This window comes from Equus asinus, chromosome 4 (genome assembly GCF_041296235.1).
Source record: "Equus asinus isolate D_3611 breed Donkey chromosome 4, EquAss-T2T_v2, whole genome shotgun sequence".
In the NCBI taxonomy this organism is placed as follows: domain Eukaryota; kingdom Metazoa; phylum Chordata; class Mammalia; order Perissodactyla; family Equidae; genus Equus; species Equus asinus.
The window spans coordinates 108759765-108780173 of record NC_091793.1 but is presented as its reverse complement, the minus strand read 5'-3'; the positions used below and the strand labels follow the sequence as shown (position 1 = coordinate 108780173).

General features: G+C 41.7%; 1 protein-coding gene across 1 annotated transcript in view; it reads left to right on the top strand.

Annotated features, from left to right (window-relative positions):
* The window catches only part of LRP2 (LDL receptor related protein 2), a 198384-nt gene that overhangs the window by 176341 nt on the left and 1634 nt on the right, over window positions 1-20409 (top strand). The window contains exons 66-78 of the mRNA XM_070508061.1: window positions 10-153; window positions 2173-2338; window positions 4006-4134; window positions 5235-5455; window positions 6220-6396; window positions 9165-9284; window positions 11515-11605; window positions 12455-12522; window positions 12713-12830; window positions 13340-13469; window positions 14488-14595; window positions 17221-17328; window positions 20214-20285. Of these exons, the coding sequence (XP_070364162.1) occupies window positions 10-153; window positions 2173-2338; window positions 4006-4134; window positions 5235-5455; window positions 6220-6396; window positions 9165-9284; window positions 11515-11605; window positions 12455-12522; window positions 12713-12830; window positions 13340-13469; window positions 14488-14595; window positions 17221-17328; window positions 20214-20285 (1652 nt within the window). The remainder of the gene's footprint in view (window positions 1-9; window positions 154-2172; window positions 2339-4005; window positions 4135-5234; window positions 5456-6219; window positions 6397-9164; window positions 9285-11514; window positions 11606-12454; window positions 12523-12712; window positions 12831-13339; window positions 13470-14487; window positions 14596-17220; window positions 17329-20213; window positions 20286-20409) is intronic.

The following is a 20409-nucleotide window of genomic DNA, read 5'->3' as shown; positions in this document are numbered from 1 at the left end:
TGTTTCCAGGTAATCCTCCTTTGTTCCTGCTGGCTGAAAATGTGCGAATTCGAAAATATAATCTCTCATCTGAGAAGTACGCAGATTATCTTGAAGATGAGGAGCATATTCAGGCTATTGATTATGACTGGGATCCCGACGGCATAGATCTCAGTGAGTATGAACTTTGGCATCTGTCATTGATATTAATTGAATTATAAGATATTGAACTTTGGGAATTTATTTTGTAATGAGTAAATTTTGTTGCATGAGTGGAAGAGGAAGTCCCTCCTATCTACCATGCTCCAGACACCTTAGCATGGCTATGGGTTCCAGCCAACCTTTCCTGACTTCTCACCAAACCTTTTTCCATCTCCGGGGGTTATCCTTTTGGGATCACCTCCTCTCCCTTTGTTTTTGCTCATCTCCTTGTCTTTGTTCATGCACATCTTGTTCATCGCCACCATTGTACACTTGGAAAATTTCTATTCAAACTTCAAAGACTCAGTTCAAATGTCACCTCCTCTGTGACATCTTCTTTAATGCCTCCCAGCACAGTCCCATGATTGCTCACTCATGATCCTGTAGCATTTTATGCATGCTTTTACTAAAGCACGTGTTACATTGAGTTACAGCTAGTTGTCCACATATTTTTCTCCCTACCCATAACCATGTGCTTTTTGGAACTAGAGACTGAGTCTAATTTATGACTTCGTGCCCAGCACCTGACCCAACATCTAGTAAGTGTATGTGGTGGGTGCTCAAAAAATTTAGTTCAATGAATGAAAAATTGAGTAATGCTTGCCGTTGAGTATCTCATGGCTCTGAATGGTACGTAGAAGATGGTAGTGAGCAGGAATCAGAAAACTTGTCTTCTATGCCTGTCTCCCTCATCCACTAGCTTTATGACCTTAAATAGTTGTAGCAATTCTCTGGATCTCCATTTCTTATCTGAAAATAGGAGCAGTAATCTTTTTCTGCTTGCCTACCTCTGAGAGTTGTTTTGAAGATGAAAAGAGAGAAAAGATGTGAAAATGCTTTTGCAAACTATCAATAACTATGCAATGTAAGATTTATTATTATGTTTTCACACTTAGTTATGTAATACAATAAGCTTTTCAAGAATGGTATATACCTAAGAAAGTATACTACTTAAAAGTCACAGTCTTCCTATGCTTTTAAAAATGCCTGCTGTCCACTATCCTTTAGTCTGTACATAAAATAGGACTTCTCATCCTTCTGGCTTCTTTATTGCCAGTTATTGAGTATGGTTTCAAATTCTCAACAGCCTGCCCCTAGTTTATCTATATATTTTGTTTCGGAAACCAAAAGTTTTTGTTTGTTTGTTTGTTTGTTTGTTTTATAAAGTTTTTTATTTTATAATTTTTGGCTAATTAGTTTCCATTTTTAAAAGGTTTAGATAATACTTAACATAGTCCAATATTAAAAAAAACAAAACAGGATATACAGTGAAACATCTCCTTCCCATTGCTGAACCCAGCCATTCAGTTACTATCCAGAGATAGTTTATGCATTTATAAGGAAATATACACATATTCTGTTCATACAAATATATTCTCCCTCCCTTTTCAGACACAAAGTGGAGTATGCCATACACGCTGTTCTGCATCCTCGTTTTTTCTCTCACCAATATATTGAAGACATTTTTATGTTAGGATGTAAAGAGCTTCCTCATTCTTTTTGCACTGCACTGTGTTATACTGCATGGATATGCCACAGTTTATTTCTTTAACTTATTTCTTATGGATGGGCATTTACATTGTTAATAACGTTTCGGTTTTTAAAAACTGCTGTAATGGACATCGTGTATGTATCATTTTGCACAAGTGGAGTGTACTTGAAGCATAAATTCCTAAAAGTAGAATTGCTGGAAACCAGAACTTGATCCCAAACAGAGTAAATAGGCTCTTGGCTGAAATATATTTTAATAAATTACCTTCAAATAGAGACAACTAAGTCAGTATCAATTAGTTATAAATTGAAGCATTTGTAGCTAATAGCTTAAGTGTGATTGGTTTTGAAGTTTGATCATATTGGTGTAATTGAATTATTAGTATTATAGGAACAATAAGAAGGTAGAGATGTGTACAGCATTTCACCTGATTAGACCCCGCTTCTCCCCTTACCTGATGTTCTTGATGTGAAGCTAACCTGTGTTTCTTGTCTCTGCAGGTGTCGTATATTACACTGTGCTAGGACATGGCTCTAATTTTGGTGCTATCAAACGTGCCTACATCCCCAACTTCGAATCTGAAAACAATAATATCGTGCAGGAAGTTAACTTGGACCTGAAATACATAGCGCAGCCAGATGGATTAGCAGTGGACTGGGTTGGAAGGTAAGTTTAGCCATATTCCCCTCTTGCCTATTCTATTTTCCTGGCTGGAGCTCTCTACTGCTTGCATGGGCATATGCATTAAGCTGGACCTGGATATGGGTATACTCAGCCACTGATGCAGCTGAGTGTTGCCTGGTCTTGCTCTAGCCCCAGCAACCATCTCTGCTTACCCCAGCATGTCATATAAACATGATCATTTCCTATATTCTCTGTGTGCCATGGAAAAGTTTGGGAAAGCACCAAGGTCAAGAATCTATGTTATATCTAGAAGAACATTTTTGCCAACAGAGTTCTGGATTCCAAAATTAACTTTCAGTATGGTGGCACTGTTCATTTTGTGAAGAAATGGGCCAGCCTCACAGTTCTCCCAGCAAAGCAGTTGAGATGAAATATTTTCTCTCTGATAATTCAGGGAGAGATAATCCACATCTTGTGTTTTTAGCAGGCTATGTCATCTGAACCGATTGGAAATTTGACTTTCCTGTTTAATCTTCAGGTTTTTTGTTAGTAGAGGTGTTGGCTCTATTCTGCTCTTTTTAGACCTTCTAGAACCCCAGGGACCAGAGCCACACATTTTGGATGATTCCTAAGTAAGAACCGTAAGTAGGTTTATCAGTAGATGCATGAAATACAAACTGATGAGGAAAAGTCAGTAAGCTCCTTCTTCAAGGAAGAACCTTGCATTGGAGTCACATTTGTAGAAAGTGATTACATTAGGTTGGAATCAGAGCTCAAGCATTCATAGAATCGCCTATGTCCTTGAAAATGAATTAATAATAGAAAAACATTTGAGAGGGAAGGCTCAGTGGCCTGCTGCCCCCTGGGAGAATGCAGAGTCTTGGCAGTATAAATCAATTTTCACCTTTTAACAAACTTGTTTGGTGTTCCTGGAAGACTTGAGCATCTCTGAAGAAGTTAATTAGGTCCCCACTGTGCCCGCAGGCTAACAGGAGACTCATTTTAGCATTTTCTGTCAGGAAGCAAGGCCTCAGAGAGTCAAGAACTTGAAACTGTAGACTTGAACACTTCCTTCCTGAAAACCAACCAGGGCGATGGCAGATCTGTCTTCTTGTTTGAAGTTTTACCTCTCTCCCAGCCTTCACGAATGAGTGAATTTAGAAACTGATGGAACTCTTTCCACTTGGGAGAGACTGAGACCTGCAGCCTTAGGGATGGAATAAGGGCAGGATGGCCTGGCTGAGCTTGTTATTTTGAAAGGCTATTTCTACTCATTCTTGGAACGGATGCCAGATTCCTGTTGATTCCAACGGGGCTCTTGGCTGAGGAGGAAGCCAACTCACGGGCATTCAGAATTTAAAGGGCTGACCCAATAGTGCCTTAAGACTTCTACTTGGAGGGCTGTGTCATAAAATAATGCCAGATGTGAGGTCCACCATCGTTACTGATCCTGGATGATTCAGCTGCTTTTCCTGATCAGGCAGGAGTCTCCTCCACTCCTCATTCCTCCACTTGTAACCTTCCAAAGATGTCCCCTTGGCTGAAGAGATGGGGCATTTCTGAGCCAGGGAGATTGTGCTCCAATCACTGGTATTTGAGTAGCTGTCTTGCCGGCCAGAACTGCCAAACTATGTGTTCTCATCTTCAAACCTCCTTCCCAGAAGTGACCAGTCCAGACTTTTCAGACATTTTTGTCTCTCTAAATTCAGGCATATTTACTGGTCAGATGCCAAGAGTCAACGGATTGAGGTGGCTAAACTTGATGGAAGGTACAGAAAGTGGCTGATTTCCACCCAACTGGATCAACCAGCGGCAGTGGTTGTGAATCCCAAACTAGGGTAAGTACTTGAAGGGATCTTAATGTTCTAGATATTTTCCACTGGATTCTCAAAAAATTACATGTCTTTAATTATTTTCTCCCCATTCTACTCAAATTGTTCTTGGACTGTTTTTGGGTGGTTTCTGTGACTATTTTTAAGAATTGTAATATACTCTAAAGATCATTTAGGAGCAACTAGGCTTCAGACCGATTCTGTGTGAGGGGAAGTCCTCTGGCTACATTTTTTCCACAGTCCAGCTTGTCTAAAATTCGCACATTTTTCAATAGAATTTAAGGATTCTATTTAGGAATTTAGGGATAGACCTCTTGGTCTGTCAGGTCTAGGTCTATATCTGATTAGGACTAGAGGCTATAAAGTGGTGGCTAGTGGACTAAAATGGCCCATAGACATATTTGACTTGAACTATACAGAGCTTTAAGTTATTTAATTTTTTTTTTTTTACTTAGTTGCTAACATTTAAAATTTTTAAAAAATATCTGTGTTTTTGGCTTGAAAAATCAGGAGAACTGATAACACTGGGTAGAGATGCCTTCCTTGATGCACTATTGCCTGGACCTTTCAGACAGAGCCTTGCTCTCCCCATCACTCGACGTTCATAACTGCTCTGCTCCACTCGTTTATCTTGCCTGCCTGGTCCTTTCTAGGTATTTGAAGTGGTGCAATCCTTGGTCTACTTGATTCTTCTACACATAAGTATTAACTGGGTGAAAAATAATACATTTTTAAAAAGTTAGAATGTTACCTCTACGAGAGTAGGAATTTTTGTTTTGTTCTCTGATACATCCCAAACACAGGACACTGCCTCCCACACATTGGCATTCAATAATTGTAATTATATGTTTTAAAGGGTCTGAATGTATATCCTTGGACAGGGCTGGCCAATTTCTATTGAGGAAGTCTAGTTTTCAGAAAGGGTAGACCACAGATGCACCAGCTCCCCATTTTCTTTCCCTGTCTTCTGTAAAGTGTAAAAACAGCATCACTTAGTACCCAGGCCTCCGTGAAAGCCAGCTGATTTCCCTGTTGGAAGTCCGTGCTCTGCTTTAGTGGAGAAGCTCCACTAGATGAAGCTGCAATGGGAAAACCTTCTGTTACAGGCTTATGTACTGGACTGACTGGGGCAAAGAGCCTAAAATCGAGTCTGCCTGGATGGATGGGCAGCATCGGATCATCCTGGTTAAAGAGGACCTTGGTTGGCCAACTGGCCTTTCTATTGATTATTTGAACAATGACCAGATCTACTGGAGTGACTTCAAGGAGAACGTTATTGAAACCATGAAACATGATGGGACTGATAGGAGAACCGTTGTAAATGCAGGTTAGAATTTAATATATTAAATAATCGATTAATATATTTCCCATTCTCTTTGCCCATTTTCTCAAGAAGGATCCCTGATCTTAGAAAATGGTTTATATTGTTAGAAACCACTCTGCTGGACTCCTAGCTGCTGATTTAAATTAAAATGGACCCATTAGCAATAATTAAGTCCTTTTTGTTCTTTTTACATAATTTTTTTTTTAAGTGCTCTCAGCAGCAGATATTGAAATAACTGAGTTTCCTGTGAGGTTGCCTGGACAGAGATGGCGCTCGTGTGTGCCAATGGTAATCCATGTCTAACCACTTCTAGACACATTAGTCTTTAATATGCTAGATAGTTTATTTTGTCCAACTGGAAATGTCTAGAAGGAGAGAAGCATTTTGTTTTCTCATCTAGACTCTGCAGAACTGCAACAATCCAGCACATAGCAGGTTTCCTAAGTGGTGTCTTATGTTCAAAGAAAAAAACAAAATCTCTGCCATACAAATTGTTTATGAAAAATAAAATAAAATCAGCAACTTGAAATTGAGGAATTCCACTATAATTGAGGTCAGCCAGTAGTGTAATTTCTGTCATCCTGATCTCCCAGGCAGGACACTTTCGCAGTCACATGTACAGAAAGTCTTCCTGAATGTTTCTGGGATTTCAAGGCGTTGCATTAGGGATTAATTCAAGCAGAGTGACATTTGACATAAAAGTGGGGCTAGGGTATTTTCTTTTCAATAACCTTGTTTTGTTTTGTTTTTCCCCTGGGGGTAAGCAGCAGTGAACCCTTATAGTCTGGATATCTTCGAGGGCGAGTTATACTGGATATCTAAGGATAAAGGAGAAGTATGGAAGCAGGATAAATTTGGGCGAGATGAGAAAGAGAAAATGCTGGTAGTGAATCCTTGGCTCACTCAAGTTCGAATCTTTCAGCAGTACAGATATAATCAATCAGGTAATCGCCAACCTTGGAAGACAATGTTCCTTATTATCTGGGGAAAACTTCTTTCAAATTAATGGCTCTATTGTTGGAAAATGGTAGTGGATAATAATCTGCTGATCTCTCAGTGCATGAAAGAGGTGTGTGTGTATTTAAACCATTTTGACCAAAGAAAGATAAAACTGGAGGGTGAATGAAATTGTGTGCAGTACCAGCAGATATGAAGTAAAAATATTTCAATCCTGGGCCAGCCCCAGTGGCCTAGTGGTTAAGTTTGGTGCGTACTACTTTGGTGGCCCAGGTTCGGTTTCCAGGCGTGGACCTACACCACTTGTCTGTCAGTGGCCATGCTGTGGTGGCAGCTCACATACAAAAAGAAGAAGATTGGCAACAGATGTTAGCTCAGGGCAAATCTTCCTCAGCCAAAAAAAAAAAATTCAGTCTTCATTGGGTTTGGAGTTATGGGTACGTACTTCTAGGCTCCAGAATCCAGCAGTCATCAGACCTCTGCAAAATGTGAGTTGGGTTAACAGGTCACAAAATGGGTTTCATGGACATCAGAAGTCTTACCCACTCTTGCACTTGCAAGGCCCAGGCTCGTTAAGTTATCCTGAGCTACGTGAGCCTTAGTTTAAAATTGTCAGTCAGATGCATTTCTACCCCCTCCCTTCTTTCTCGTTTTCTTAGTTCTGAGTCCTCCTTCATCAGGTTAACTGTGTTCTAAGTCATCCTTCACCGTTGTGTGGAGTAAGGTGAAAGGGAAGGGAAGTTTTTGAAGTGAGGGAAGGAAATGGACTAAGTCCTCTGTGTCAGGTTCTCTCTTCAGTGTTAACCCAGACATCTGTTACTTCAATTAATCTTCTCCAAAACTATTTAAAGAGGTTTTGTTCTCTTCTCACAAATAAGGAAACTGTGGATAGGAGAGATTTAGTAACCCGTGTGCCTAAGTCACACAACCACAGGATGAGTTTTAAACTCAGACATGATTTTTAAATTTAATTCCATTCAACCCCAAATCTCAGGGTCTTTCTGTTCTGTTCCAATCATCATTATACCTAGTTCCAGACTGAATTCTTTGGCCGTGTGGCCTTTGACAAGTCACCTCCATTTCTATCCCTGTTCTGTGAAACCAAGGTGGAGCCTGAGGTCCCCTTGAGTCCACTGATACTCGGAGACCCTGATCAGCCTTGGCTAGTTGGAACCCAGAGCTGAGATTCCCAGGGGGTTATACTGGCGGCAAACACCTTTTCTAGGTCCTCTCTCCCTTATGTTGCTGGTAGTGATTGCCATTCTCCAGCCCCCTCTCCAAAACACTCGGGACTCCACAATATAATAGGTCTTGTGTCCTAAATGCTCCTGTGGCTCTCATGCTTGGCAGTTTTAAAGGCAGGAGGGGAGAGCACAATACACCGGGTGAGCCCCCTCTGGCCCCTGGAGAGAGAGCAGGTTAGGAGTCAGGCAGAGGAAGATCTGGAGACATCCCCTGAAAAGCATCTCAGCCAGCTGATGCTCTGGGCCCCCTTTGGAAAGTACTGAATGCCGTGTAGGCCCTAGACCCAGCCCAGCTGTGGCAGATTAGCATTTACTCTGGACGAATAGTTCTCAATTTTTAGGATACATCAGAATCATCTAGGAGCTTGTTGAACACAAATGGCTGGCTCCCACCTGAAGGGCTTCTGACTTAACAGGCCTGAGGTGGCCTAAGAATTTGCACTTCCAACAATTTCCCAGGTGATGCTGACGTTGCTGGTTCAGGGACCACATTTTGAGAATCCCTGCTCCAGGTCCTACTCAGAGTGTGGACCAGTAGCACTAGTATCCTATGGGAGATGGGTAGAAATGCAGACCCTCAGGCCCCATCCTAGCCCTTTGAATCAGATTCCCCAGGTGATTTGTATTACATTGAAGTTTGAAAAGCTCTGCTCTAGAGAGCTGAAGAAATGTTAATGGCACAGATTTGGAGTGAGGCTTTTGGAATCTGTCGTTATTTTATAGCCATGCCTTGCCTATGGTTATATTTTGGATGACAGAGTATCAGGATCACAGAATGTTAGTGTGGGAAGCAATTTAGAGATCATTTATTCCTTGGATAAATCATAATATATGCTAAGGTAGAATTCAGAAGACTCTAGAATTACCTAAGGAGCTTTTAACAGTAATACTTGAGCTTCATCCCAGGCCAATTTAAATCTGAATTTCTGTGACTGGGCATCAATAGTTGTGAATAGCTCCCAGGTGATTCTGATAATCATAGCTCTAAATTCCCTTATCTTGAAAATTAGGAAACTGAAGCCCAGGAAAAGTTCTCCTTGGAAGGTGGGACTGGAAATCACGTCCAATGTATGCTTTGGAGGGACCACACATTATGAGCTATCCGAATTTGGGCAATGACAAATCTTGATGTAATAATGGGCTCTTACTGGTCTTTTGAACCATCTCAGATTGCTTAGCACTGATTAGTTTTTGAGGTCATTCAGTGAATCATACACACACCTACCTTCCAAACCTGCCAGGGCAATAGAGGAAATAAGCGAAGCCAGTAGAAAATGAGTGGCATGGAAGGCACAGGGAGAGACTGTGCCACTTGGTGGGGTGGCAGGGGACGGTAGTTTAAATGAGGGTGAGTAGCCAGGTCCAAGCTGCACATGGCTTAGGAGTGTTGGGATGCTGCCTGGTCTCTCCTATCACCTGGCCGGTGCACAGCTCAGTTGATGGGCATATCCTTGGTTGGGGGTTTTCATTTCCTCCTCAGCACCTAACCACTGTTCTTATCTGCTTTCCAGTACCCAACCGCTGTAAAAAGGTCTGCAGCCACCTCTGCCTCCTGAGACCTGGAGGCTACAGCTGTGCCTGTCCCCAAGGCTCCACCTTTATAGCGGGGAGCATCACCGAGTGTAATGCAGGTAGGAGCACTGCCTGGGCAGCCACAGGGCCTGGGAGAGCTACTCTGCCTTCTGCAGTCAGTTCCCTACCTGTGCTTCCCATTCTTCAGGAGCCTGAGGAGCCCTGCCTGCTGGGTTCTTTACAGAATAGAGTGGGGATGGCTAGAAGGAGAGAGGAGAGATGTGGGAAATATGCACAGAGCTGAGTGAGGGGCCAAACAGATCTTGTGTTCCAGGGCTTTCTGGGAATTATTTGCTAAGATCTGTTATGTTGTTTTGTAAAGACATTTTGAAGAATGAGTTTTCTATAAGGGCTCTTCCTCCTTTCTCTGCCCCATACTGGATTCCTGTCACCCCAGAATCCATTCAGCCTTATCAGGAGTTCCTCGAGGTGAGAACCAGGTTCCTGAGGTGGGGGGCTTATGAAGTACAGAGGGGAGGGCTAGAGGAGTTCATGTTTTCCTCACATGCTCATTTCAAAGTTTTGACAACTGAAGAAGGGCCACATTTCAGGAGGTGCCTTATGCTGTTGGGAGATGAGGTCTGGAATAAGGAAGCAGTGGTTTAATTCTCATCCCAAATGCTGTGGATGATCTATTCTTGGCAAGACCTTTCTTCAGTGACTCTTAAATTAAGGAGTTAATAAGCCATGGGGAATAAATAGTGTCCCTAACTAGGATCCAATGCTTGATAAGCACGTTAAAAAAAAAAAAATCATCCTGTGGTTCACTAGCAGCCTTCCCCCAGTTTTAGTTAACAGAGAAATGAAGAGGCTTAACCACCTTCTACCACCAGGTGGAGCAAGTGGTTAAACAAGGCACCCCTTTCTGACTCTTCCCAGCCAGGCTGAAAAGTTGGGAGGTTTAGAGAATGAAATCGGGGATAAAAAACTGTTTCCTCCGCCTCCCTTCCCCTATCCCCACTCTCATCCTAGCGCCACGGGGGAAATATTGGCAAGATGACAATACCTAGCGATATTTTGAACAAAAGGACAATTTCAAGCTTTTGAGATTCGTTCTGTGCTGTAGATGGATCGTTCTGATGTTTGTTTACAATTTCATGTTGAAGGAGACGTGTTGTGCAAGTTGTCATCTAATCTACTTCCTCATTTACATTTTTTGCCAAGTGGATCGTATTAAGATTTCTGTTTAAAAAGACATTAACCAAAGTAAGCACGTTAATGATGGTAATCATTCCATATACGGTCTCGGTTTGGTATATCAATTAATCAATTAATTTGATAAGTATTTATTAAGTGCCTGCTATGTGCTAGGCACTGTTCTAAGTGCTGGAGATAACAGAAGGGAGCAAACAGACAAATACCCTGCTCTTGTGGAGCTTTTATATTCTAGTAGCACAATAAATAGAGAACCCAATAAATATATAACATTAGGTGGTAAAAATAAGAGGAGAAACCTTAGGTGGTAAAAATAAGAGGAGAAACCTACAGCAGGTAAGAGGGATGAGGGTGGGGTGGGAGTCGGTTGCCTTTTTAGACAGACATTTCCTGGAAGGCCCCTTGATCAAGTGAACTTTGAGTAGAGACTCAAGTTGAGGGACTGAGCTAGAAGCGTATCTGAACACCTTGAATAAACACAGGCGGGATAAATACTTTTTGAGCATCTTCTAGGTGTAAGACATGGAAACACGAATGACCCTTCAGGCACATCCAGAGAGTATGTGGGGGCTGAGCTGGAGCAGAGACCCAGAGCAAGCACAGTTTTGTAGGACTTAAAAATGAGGCGATCTCTACCCGACTGTCCACTAAGCATCTATGTATCTGCATCTATGTGTCTGTCTATTGATGGAGGGATCGCTGATGCTTCAGAGCCTTTAATTGAGGTTTGAGGTGCATCTAAATTGAATTCTTGATGTTAACTGGATTCACAGCGGAGAATTCTGACAGCTTCAAATGAGGACGTGAATGTCCTAAGAGATTCCTTTACCACAAGTTTCTTTTAACTATTAACGTATGTTCTAGAGTCTAGCATCTCTCCACTGTTTTGGGGGTGGGGGATGCTATAAACTGTCTCTATCTTTCCACCAAATGGATGTTACTCTCCAAGACCTTATTGATAAGGAAATTCATCTGACTTAAGGGGAAGATAATGTTTTGATAGGAAGACTAATTAGCTGGCCTTTCCCCGTCCACCCCCTCCCCCACTCCCCTGGGTCTGAAGCAGGTTTGCATGGTATGGGTGCTTTGCTGAGTATGGCTGACTAACACATGCATGGCTTTCCCTTTCTGCAGCCATCGAAAGTCCCATCATGATGCCCCCCCCATGCAGGTGTATGCACGGAGGAAATTGCTATTTTGATGAGAATGACCTCCCCAAATGCAAGTAAGTCTAAATGTTGAGGTCCAAGCTGTAGCCCTTGCCTCTTCTGGGGGAATTCAAGACCTTAAAGTAGCTAGAAAAACAAGTACAGGAACCTTGCCTGTTCACTAATTTTCACATCTTAACCAGCTTGCCCTCCCTTGGGGGAGTCCATAGAGAACTAAAGCAGTACTTCCCAAACTATAATGTGCCTAAGAACCTCCTGAGATCTGGGTCAAATGCCCACCTCACGCACAGGGATTCTGCATTTCTGACAAGGTCCTGGGAGATGCCACAGAATTGTGGGCCACGCTTTGGGGAGCAAGGAGTTAGAGAAACGGCACCTGCATTTTCCTACACACCTGGCATGGTTAATTACAATGGGATTGTGGGAGAGCAGCTGGCAGCAGAGCTGTTTCAGTACGAGGCACTCATGATGAGCAGAGACTGGGCCTACGATTTGGAAAGAAAAGAATTATTGAGAAAGCTTTATCACAGAGCAAGATGAATGGAGGTCTTTTAAAAATTTAATGAAAACATATCAAAGGAAAGAACACAATCATGGTTTCCATTTTTACTCTCTAAGGCAGAATTCCATAGATTAGAGAACACATCAATAGGTTTTCTTTGATGAGGCTGACCCTGTAGGCGTCACAGCTACTCCACTGAAAGTGAATTTCCACAAAGTCAAATTACTGTTCTTTCTGCTTGTTTATTTCTTGGTGGAATAAACAAAAGTCATACAGGATACATTGTCTGTTCAACGTGTAATTTACTCAGTCGAACCTCTCTCTCCTTCAAGGTGTGCTTACAAAATTGCAGTAGAAGCCTCAGAAGGCGACAGCTCGTGAACAAGTCTTCTTTTATTTTCAGGTGTCTGAGTGGCTACATGGGAAAATATTGTGAAGCAGGGCTTTCAAAAGGCGTCCCTCCAGGAACAAGTAAGTTTTGAGAACATAAGCAACCTGAAAATACTTCATAGCCTCTAAATTGAATGCTGTTTGTGTTCTGTTTAACCCAGTCTTTGAAGAATGAATGGTTCTGGACCCCAGCCTCTACTGCTAAGTCGGTTGGCTCTTTTCCTTCTCTGCATGTTGATATGTTCGCTTTTCCCCCCCTCTTCAATGGCAGCGGTGGCCGTGCTGTTGACAGTCATCCTGATCATCATAATTGGAGCTTTGGCAATGTTAGCCTTTTTCCACTATAGGAGAACCGGCTCCCTTTTGCCTGCTCTGCCCAAGCTGCCAAGGTCAGTTTCATTATGTAGAATATTGATTTTAGCAACCTGTGTAATGTGCCCATGTGAATAACTTAGTTTTTTTTTTTTTTAAGTTAAAAAAAGCACACTACACAGTTCACCTATTCTGCAGACACAAAAAGTAGTGAACTGAAAGCAGTTCAAATCACAACTTCTTAATCAAGTGCTTCTTTGAAGCCTGAGTGCAAAGCACGTTTGATAGTCCAAATGGTTGGTGCCTATTGGTGGGCATTCAGGTTAGACTGGAGAACAGAGCTGGCTGTGGGATGGACCAGACTTTATTCCTGCAAGTCCCAAACTGGCCCTGTCTTAGATCTCAAGCATTTGGGAACGTGCTTTAACACTTCCAGGTGGCTAAGAGAACTTACCACCATATTTGATGTGTAAATTCAGAGTGTGAATTGAGCATTTCATTTAAGTAAGATTTAGCGATATGGAGGAAAGAGTACTATTGCAAAAGATTATTAAAAAAATAATGACTTTCATTTACTTCTTTTCAGCTTAAGCAGTCTTGTCAAATCCTCAGAAAATGGAAATGGCGTGACCTTCAGATCAGGGGCGGATGTTAACATGGATATTGGAGTGTCTGGTTTTGGGCCTGAATCTGCTATTGACAGATCAATGGTGATGGTGAGTGTGCCTTCAAAATGACTATTTGAACGTTACCATTTTTACTGTTTTATAAAAGAAACACTTTAAGAATAAAATTAACCTAGAAAAAAAATGAAAGACTGTATGCCTCTCAGAATAGTCTTCACTATACAGACAAAGTTAGAAAACATTAGATTTGTTGCAGAAATGTATCTAAAAATATTAGTAATAAAATTAAAAGTTGTCTCTGCTTGAAGCCACACTGTTGAATTAGAATCATAAACAGTCTTAAGTTTAACTGGAATCTTAAATTAGTCTTTTTTTTTAGGGAGTAGGAGACAGAGTGCATAATATTCTGCTTTTATTTGGTGACTTTTTGTATATTTAAAGGGAGGAGTATGAAAATAAGTGTTTACTAGTCTCATCTATTTTCCCACTGATGGATAGTGATGGAATAAACAGTGATTTTAGAGTTAGTGGTTGCTTCAAATAGCAACTCTGGCACCTTCTAATTATGTAGTAATAGGCATGGAGCTTGGTCTCTCTGACCCTACTGTTCCCATCTGTAATGTGGGTATAATAATACCTCCTGTGAGGACCAAATTGATACCTTATGAGGAGACATGTATAGTCTCTATAATCAGTATTGGGGAATCGCTTTCAGTATTTTGCTTTTCCCTCAAAGCTTTCATTTTTCCCCTGCCTGAAAATACAATAATATCCATTTTTTCTTCTTTCCCCCTCTCCCTGTTCTCTTTGCTCTTCTTCCATCACATCCTTTTCTCTGTCCAACCCCAGTCCCCAAGTGACTTATTTTGGAGAACTCAAATATAGGAAGAGTGTTTCTCTTTTCTTGTGCTAGTGAACAAGGGCATTCATGTTACTTTACATGATGGTTTGCCATATGGAGGCCTTGAGTCTCTGCTGGCTTTTTTTGTTGTACGTTCTTTCTGGGTAAATTTAGCATAGTGCCTAGCTTACCTCCAGGTGTGAGGGGGGTAACTTGCTCTGTGTGTGAACCAGGTCAGTACATTATGATCTTTTTTTTCCCCATCAGAGTGAACACTTTGCTATGGAGATGGGGAAGCAGCCCATAATATTTGAAAACCCAATGTATACAGCCAAGGAGAAGGACAGTGCTGTCAAAGTCGTTCAGCCAACTCAGGTGAGGAATCACACAGTCCTTTCCTTCAAGTACTGCTGTTGCTGGATCTTGTTCCATTGAATAATGCCCTCTCAGGGTCCTCCTCACCTTCCCTCAAATGGAAGGAAACACAGTGGTCCATTCCTCAGCTTCACTCTCTGCAGTGACAGACCCAAGAAAAAGAGACGTGAAGATGATCAGAATCCTGTTTTGTTGCACAGTTGTTGAGGTTTGACAACCATTCTGGGGGCACTGACCAAGAGCCTTTTCCTTCCGAGTGGTCAGAGCAAGAGGTAGGAGTCCATTCAGAGGCTTGGCAAACACAGTGCCTGGTATGCACAAGCTTTCCATAAACCTTTGTGAAATGAATGAGCAAATGATCATCAGGTCATTCTGCAGAGACTTTTGGGAGTGGGTCTACTCTCTGGGTTCTTGTTGGTATCATAAGGGTGTGATCTGAGGTGACCTCCCTATGCTAGCCTTTCCCATACTGTTCAGAAAAGTAGAAAGTTCTCCGAAGTTGATAGGCAGTTACCTGTATTTCCTTTGGTACGGCCCTATTACTCACTCATCTTTGAGAGGAGCGTGAAGATGAGGAGGAGCAGGGATGAAGGGAAAGAGCTTTCATTAGGTCTGGATCAATAGCTCCAACACCACTCCCCATGCCTGTCACCTGTTGGCCTGTACTTCCTTTGCCGGAATAACTACGGCCTCACTGAAATTCGCTTTCATTGCTAACACCTAAACTTCCTTTGAACTCACATGATAAGGCATATTTTAATATATGATAGAAGTGTTTATTTTATGAATGGCTTTCTTAGGACCAGAGATATTTGAATCATGAAAGCATTTTGCCTGATCCTTTGATATTCAGATAGCAAAACTTTAATCACATGATGAAATAGATATGACATTTTATTTGGCATTTTCACTTGAAATAAAATGAGGCCATATATATAAACACATGTCCAAGTTCTAGAAGAAATGAAGTGGTGAATGGTAAAAATACAGTCATGTGCTGCATAATGACCTTTTGGTCAATGATGGACCGCAGATATGATGTTGGTCTCATAAGATTAGTACCATATAGCCGAGATGTGTAGTAGGCTGTACCGTCTAGATTTCTGTAAGTCCTGCAGGAGAGGAAGAAATTTTCCTCTACCCTTCTAGGTTCTTTTGGCTGGTCTAAGAATTAAACTGACATGAGACAGATTAACAGGAGAAAAACAAACAAAAGTTTAATAACACGTGTACATGGGAGAAACTCAGGAAAATTGAATAACTCACCAAAATGGCCAAAAGTCTCACCTTAAATACTATCCTCAGGGGCCAGTCTGGTGGCACAGCAGTTAAGTTCACATGTTCTGCTTCTCGGCAGCCTGGGGTTCGCCGATTCAGATCCCGCGTGTGGACATGGCACCGCTTGGCAAAAGCCATGCTGTGGTACGCATCCCACGTATAATGTAGAGGAAGATGGGCATGGATGTTAGCTCAGGGCCAGTCTTCCTCAGTGAAAAGAGAAGGATTGACAGTAGTTAGCTCAGGGCTAATCTTCCTCAAAAAAAAAATACTGTCCTCCGCTAAAGAGAAAAGAAGATGTTGAGGGTGGGGAGAGCCAGGGACTTCAAAGGGAAAGGAAGGCAATTCACAGGTAGGTGAAAAGGAGCAAATGTTTGGAAAACAAGTGTTTGGCCACACAGAAACAGAAGAACACAGAGGGGAGCTCAATAAGCAAGCTTTTCTGGGTTCCTCCCTGTCCACCACCTAGTTCATGTTGTGCTAAGGTGATAGCTTACTTCCTGAGACAGGTGTTTTTATCTTAATTCTTTTAGGCAGTTAAGGGGGAGGTAACAAGAAAAACTTTCTGAGTCTTTTGTTTCTTAAAAATAATCAGCCTAAAATAATCTTCATGTTAAAGACATATGTTTTGGGGCTGGCAAATTTTGTTCTTCAATACACTCTATGATGTTCATACAATGATGAAATCACCTAACGATACATTTCTCAGGATATATAGGAAAAAGAGTGAATTTCTACTCTGTAATTTATTAATTATATATCCATTGTAATTTGGGCTCGAGTGGGAACCTTGGAATCCTATGAATGTTACAGAAAATGTCTAGAAGAGTATTTATTCCATTACGCCTGTTTTTTCAAAAATTCAACCTCTTTTAAGCAGTCCTCTGAAATTGCTAATTTTATTCTAAATATCCAAAGGTAAGATTCTCAATTTGCCAGTGAGTTTAGGAATAACTCATGCTGTTCTAGGATTTGGCTGCCACTATACAACCAGAGTATCTTTTATCCAAAAATATGGTCAACAGTGGGAGTAAGGGGAAATAGAGAACACAGTGGAATGTGCTATTACTAAGTGAGAGTGTGACCAGTGGGGGGTGCATTTGCCTCCCAGGATTCAGGCATGAGAAAGATGACTTAGTGGTTGGTGCTCCTGATTTTGGGGACATGGGAGTGGTGTTTAGTCCTGGGCCACCAGGTGGGTCTCCTACAGTAAAAATGGTGCCTGACCATGTCTGTGAGACAGCGAGGTGGTAAATAGGACCAAAGAGTTGATAAGAAACTTTGTAGCAAATTTATTTATTACCAAATCATTTCAAAACTGGATAACAGCCTTCAATATGCGCACAGGTAACTGTATCCGGAAATGTGGATAACAGGAACTATGGAAGTCCCATAAACCCTTCTGAGATAGTTCCAGACACACAGCCAGCTTCTCCAACTGCTGATGGAACTCAGGTAACTGGCTGACTGCTGAAATGATAGGGGATTTGGAAAGGACTTTGGAGTTGCTGGGTTTGTTAATCCTCGGCAAACTAGGAAAGACCCTGATAGGCTCACAGATCCCCAGATACATAGGCAGTTAATAAAGATAATTTAAAAAAATCACAAATTGAAAAACTTTCCACAAAGCAAAGCTACATTCTAAGATTGTGATGGGAATGATGTCCTTTGTGACATGGGGGACCATGAGGAATAGAAGGGCAACAGATTTCTGCAGCCTCTTCACACCAGAGGCGTTTACTTTGAAAGAATGATTTTATGTGAATAAAGAGCTTACTGTGTCAAGAATACACATAGAAGACCTTTCCCTTCCCTGTGTAATGTGATTTCTGTACTGTGTACATCATTGTTCCCTTAGATAATGTTTTTCTTAGCTGTAATGTTGCTACCTATGTTCACCACTAGATGGCACTAATTCATATGCTCTTCCTCTGTCCATCAATCTGTGTGTTCATCATCCATCTAACTGTTTAACCGTTGTTGCCCTCATTGTGCCAGGCAGAGTGTTTAACAATGGAGATTAAAAGAAAAAAGGGCCACTGGATGGAGCTTCTCTACCATGACTGCAGGCCCTTTACAATTTGTAGGCTATTTGGTCTACAGAGAGAAATTCAATAAATTGATATAAAACTGTATTGATGGATAATATACAGCTAGTTTTAATGGACACATATGAAGCTATTCCAGATCTAGCTGTTTGCTTCTGGGAAAACTATTTTACCTCTGGGTGCTAGAGTGGGTAGGGCGGTTCTTTGTGGTATAGAAGTATCCTGTGCATTGCAGCACATGTTAATATTCAGGAGTGTCTCCTCCGATGCACTGTGATCCCAGAAACCATCCCCCTGCACACTCACACACTCCCAGCTGAGAACAGTAGGATCTGAGATGTCTCAGTTTAGGGTTCTTTGACTCCTTCTGTGAAGTAATGTAAAGCAACAAATGTCTAAGGGTAGTTAGAAATCTTACCATCTATACAATCCTCATTTCTCACATTGCTAATCTATAAGCAGAATTGGCATCTGCAAAGTTACCTTGGAAGTCATATTGGATTTTCAGGGCCTCCTGTTCTGCTCTTTTGGGTCAAAATAAAAGTTGAACTAAATAGATGCTAATGAGAAGATCTTATACCAAAGGTCTCTTTGTCCACCTTTCATATTCCATTTAGTAAGCCCTTCTCCCATCATGCATACGAGTGCGTGCACACACATGAATATTGTCTTAGAAAGGAATTTTCACTTTCATATTTTTCAAGGGACTGAATTTTTTAATTTAAGCTACATTAGAAAATGGATCTTGAGGATTGATTTTCCACAGACACTAGAATACTTGAATGTCACGTCTGTGGTTCCCCAAGTCTGACTCAACTCCAAGGCAGTGCCAGATTTATTTTATATTCTCGACATTTTTTTCTTGGTCCATCTGGAGTCTAGTGATGCTCTTGCCTGGACAGGGCTCTCTCCCAGCTGAGCAGGAAGAGGAGTGTGGTGGGGATGCCACAACCTCTGACCTGAACAGCAGTCATCAGGAACAAACTGCACGCTGAAAGACTTTCAAAGGGGAGCAGATCTGCACCACTTAGAGTCCCTTTCTTTCTCACCTCCATCTTTGCAGTACGTTGGTTCTTGTTCTTACTTTTTTTAGTCATTCAAGGCTGAGACTTTCTTAAGGTTTGTCCTCCCTGGATACCCAGGGATCTTGCTGTGTCTGTTGCCTCCTGGGCAGTGAGATAACGGCAGGAGTGGCTGACAGCAGTGGACGCACTCAGTTAGGATCACCCTTGGTTGACATTACTGTGCCAAGGAGTCTCACAAATGTATCTTTCATCAGTCAATCTACTCAAAGGACTCAACGTGAAAATATAAACTCCTGTGACTCAGTTCTGTCATTTTCCGAAAGTCTCATTGAAATGCATTGGGTTTCCCAAGAAGATGAGTCACCACCATTTCTCTTAGTAATAACTGCTTAACCGCAAGTAGTCATTCTATACTGAAGCAATGACTTTGAAGAGTTTTGACCTTTCCCATTCAAGTATAAGCTTCCAGAGGCTGGGCTCTGACCTGAATGTCTTCATCGCCCTCTTGGTGGTGGCCATGTACAGAGTCGGTGCTCACTTAAATAGAGGTTAAAGAGAATGGCCTCTTCTACTTCTCCTATAGGCGTGTACTCCCCTCTCCTTTACATCTTGGCCTCCTACTCACAGAGCAAGAGATACCCCAGAAAACATGTGGGCTCTCTCAGCTACCTGCTGGAGCAGACTGTGTATGCCTTTGTCTCCTGCCAGATTTCCATGTGGCAGCCTGAGCTGTGGCCAGCACTGCCACCATGAGCAACTTTTCAGCAAGAGAGGAGCCACCCACCATAGTCTAGGTTGATTTCTCTTTGGACTTTTCAGTTTACGTCCCCTGAGTCCTATAGTCATTGCCTACTCTTCTACCTACAATTTAGTTATAAAAATTTTGCTGTGACTCAGTTTCTTCATCTGTAAAATAGAGATAATAAGAGCATCTCCCTCACAGAATTGTTGGGAAGATTAAATCAGAAAACTGTAGGGGGCTGGCCAGGTGGTGTAGTGGTTAAGTTTGTGTGCTCTGCTTCAGCAGCCTGGGGTTCACGGGTTTGGATCCCAGGTGTGGACCCATACACCACTCATCAAGCCATGCTGTGGCGGCATCCTACATACAAAATAGAGGAAGATTGGCACAGATGTTAGCTCAGAGACAATCTTCCTCAAGCAAAAAGAGGAAGATTGGCAACAGATGTTAGCTCAGGGCAAATCTTCCTCACCAGAAAAAAAAAAAGTTCCATTCCTGAAGGTGTTCTATTTCTCCTTTTTCATCTAGGCAACAAAATGGAACATCTTCAAACGAAAACCAAAACAAACTACCAATTTTGAAAATCCAATCTATGCAGAGGTAATTTTTCACATTTTTTTCTTGACACCAGCATCCTTTCTTAGAAATAACTTCCCTGGTTAAATTGGACATACACTCAGATTATTCTGAGCAAAGTGGCAAAGATGTGTCTTCTTCACGCAAA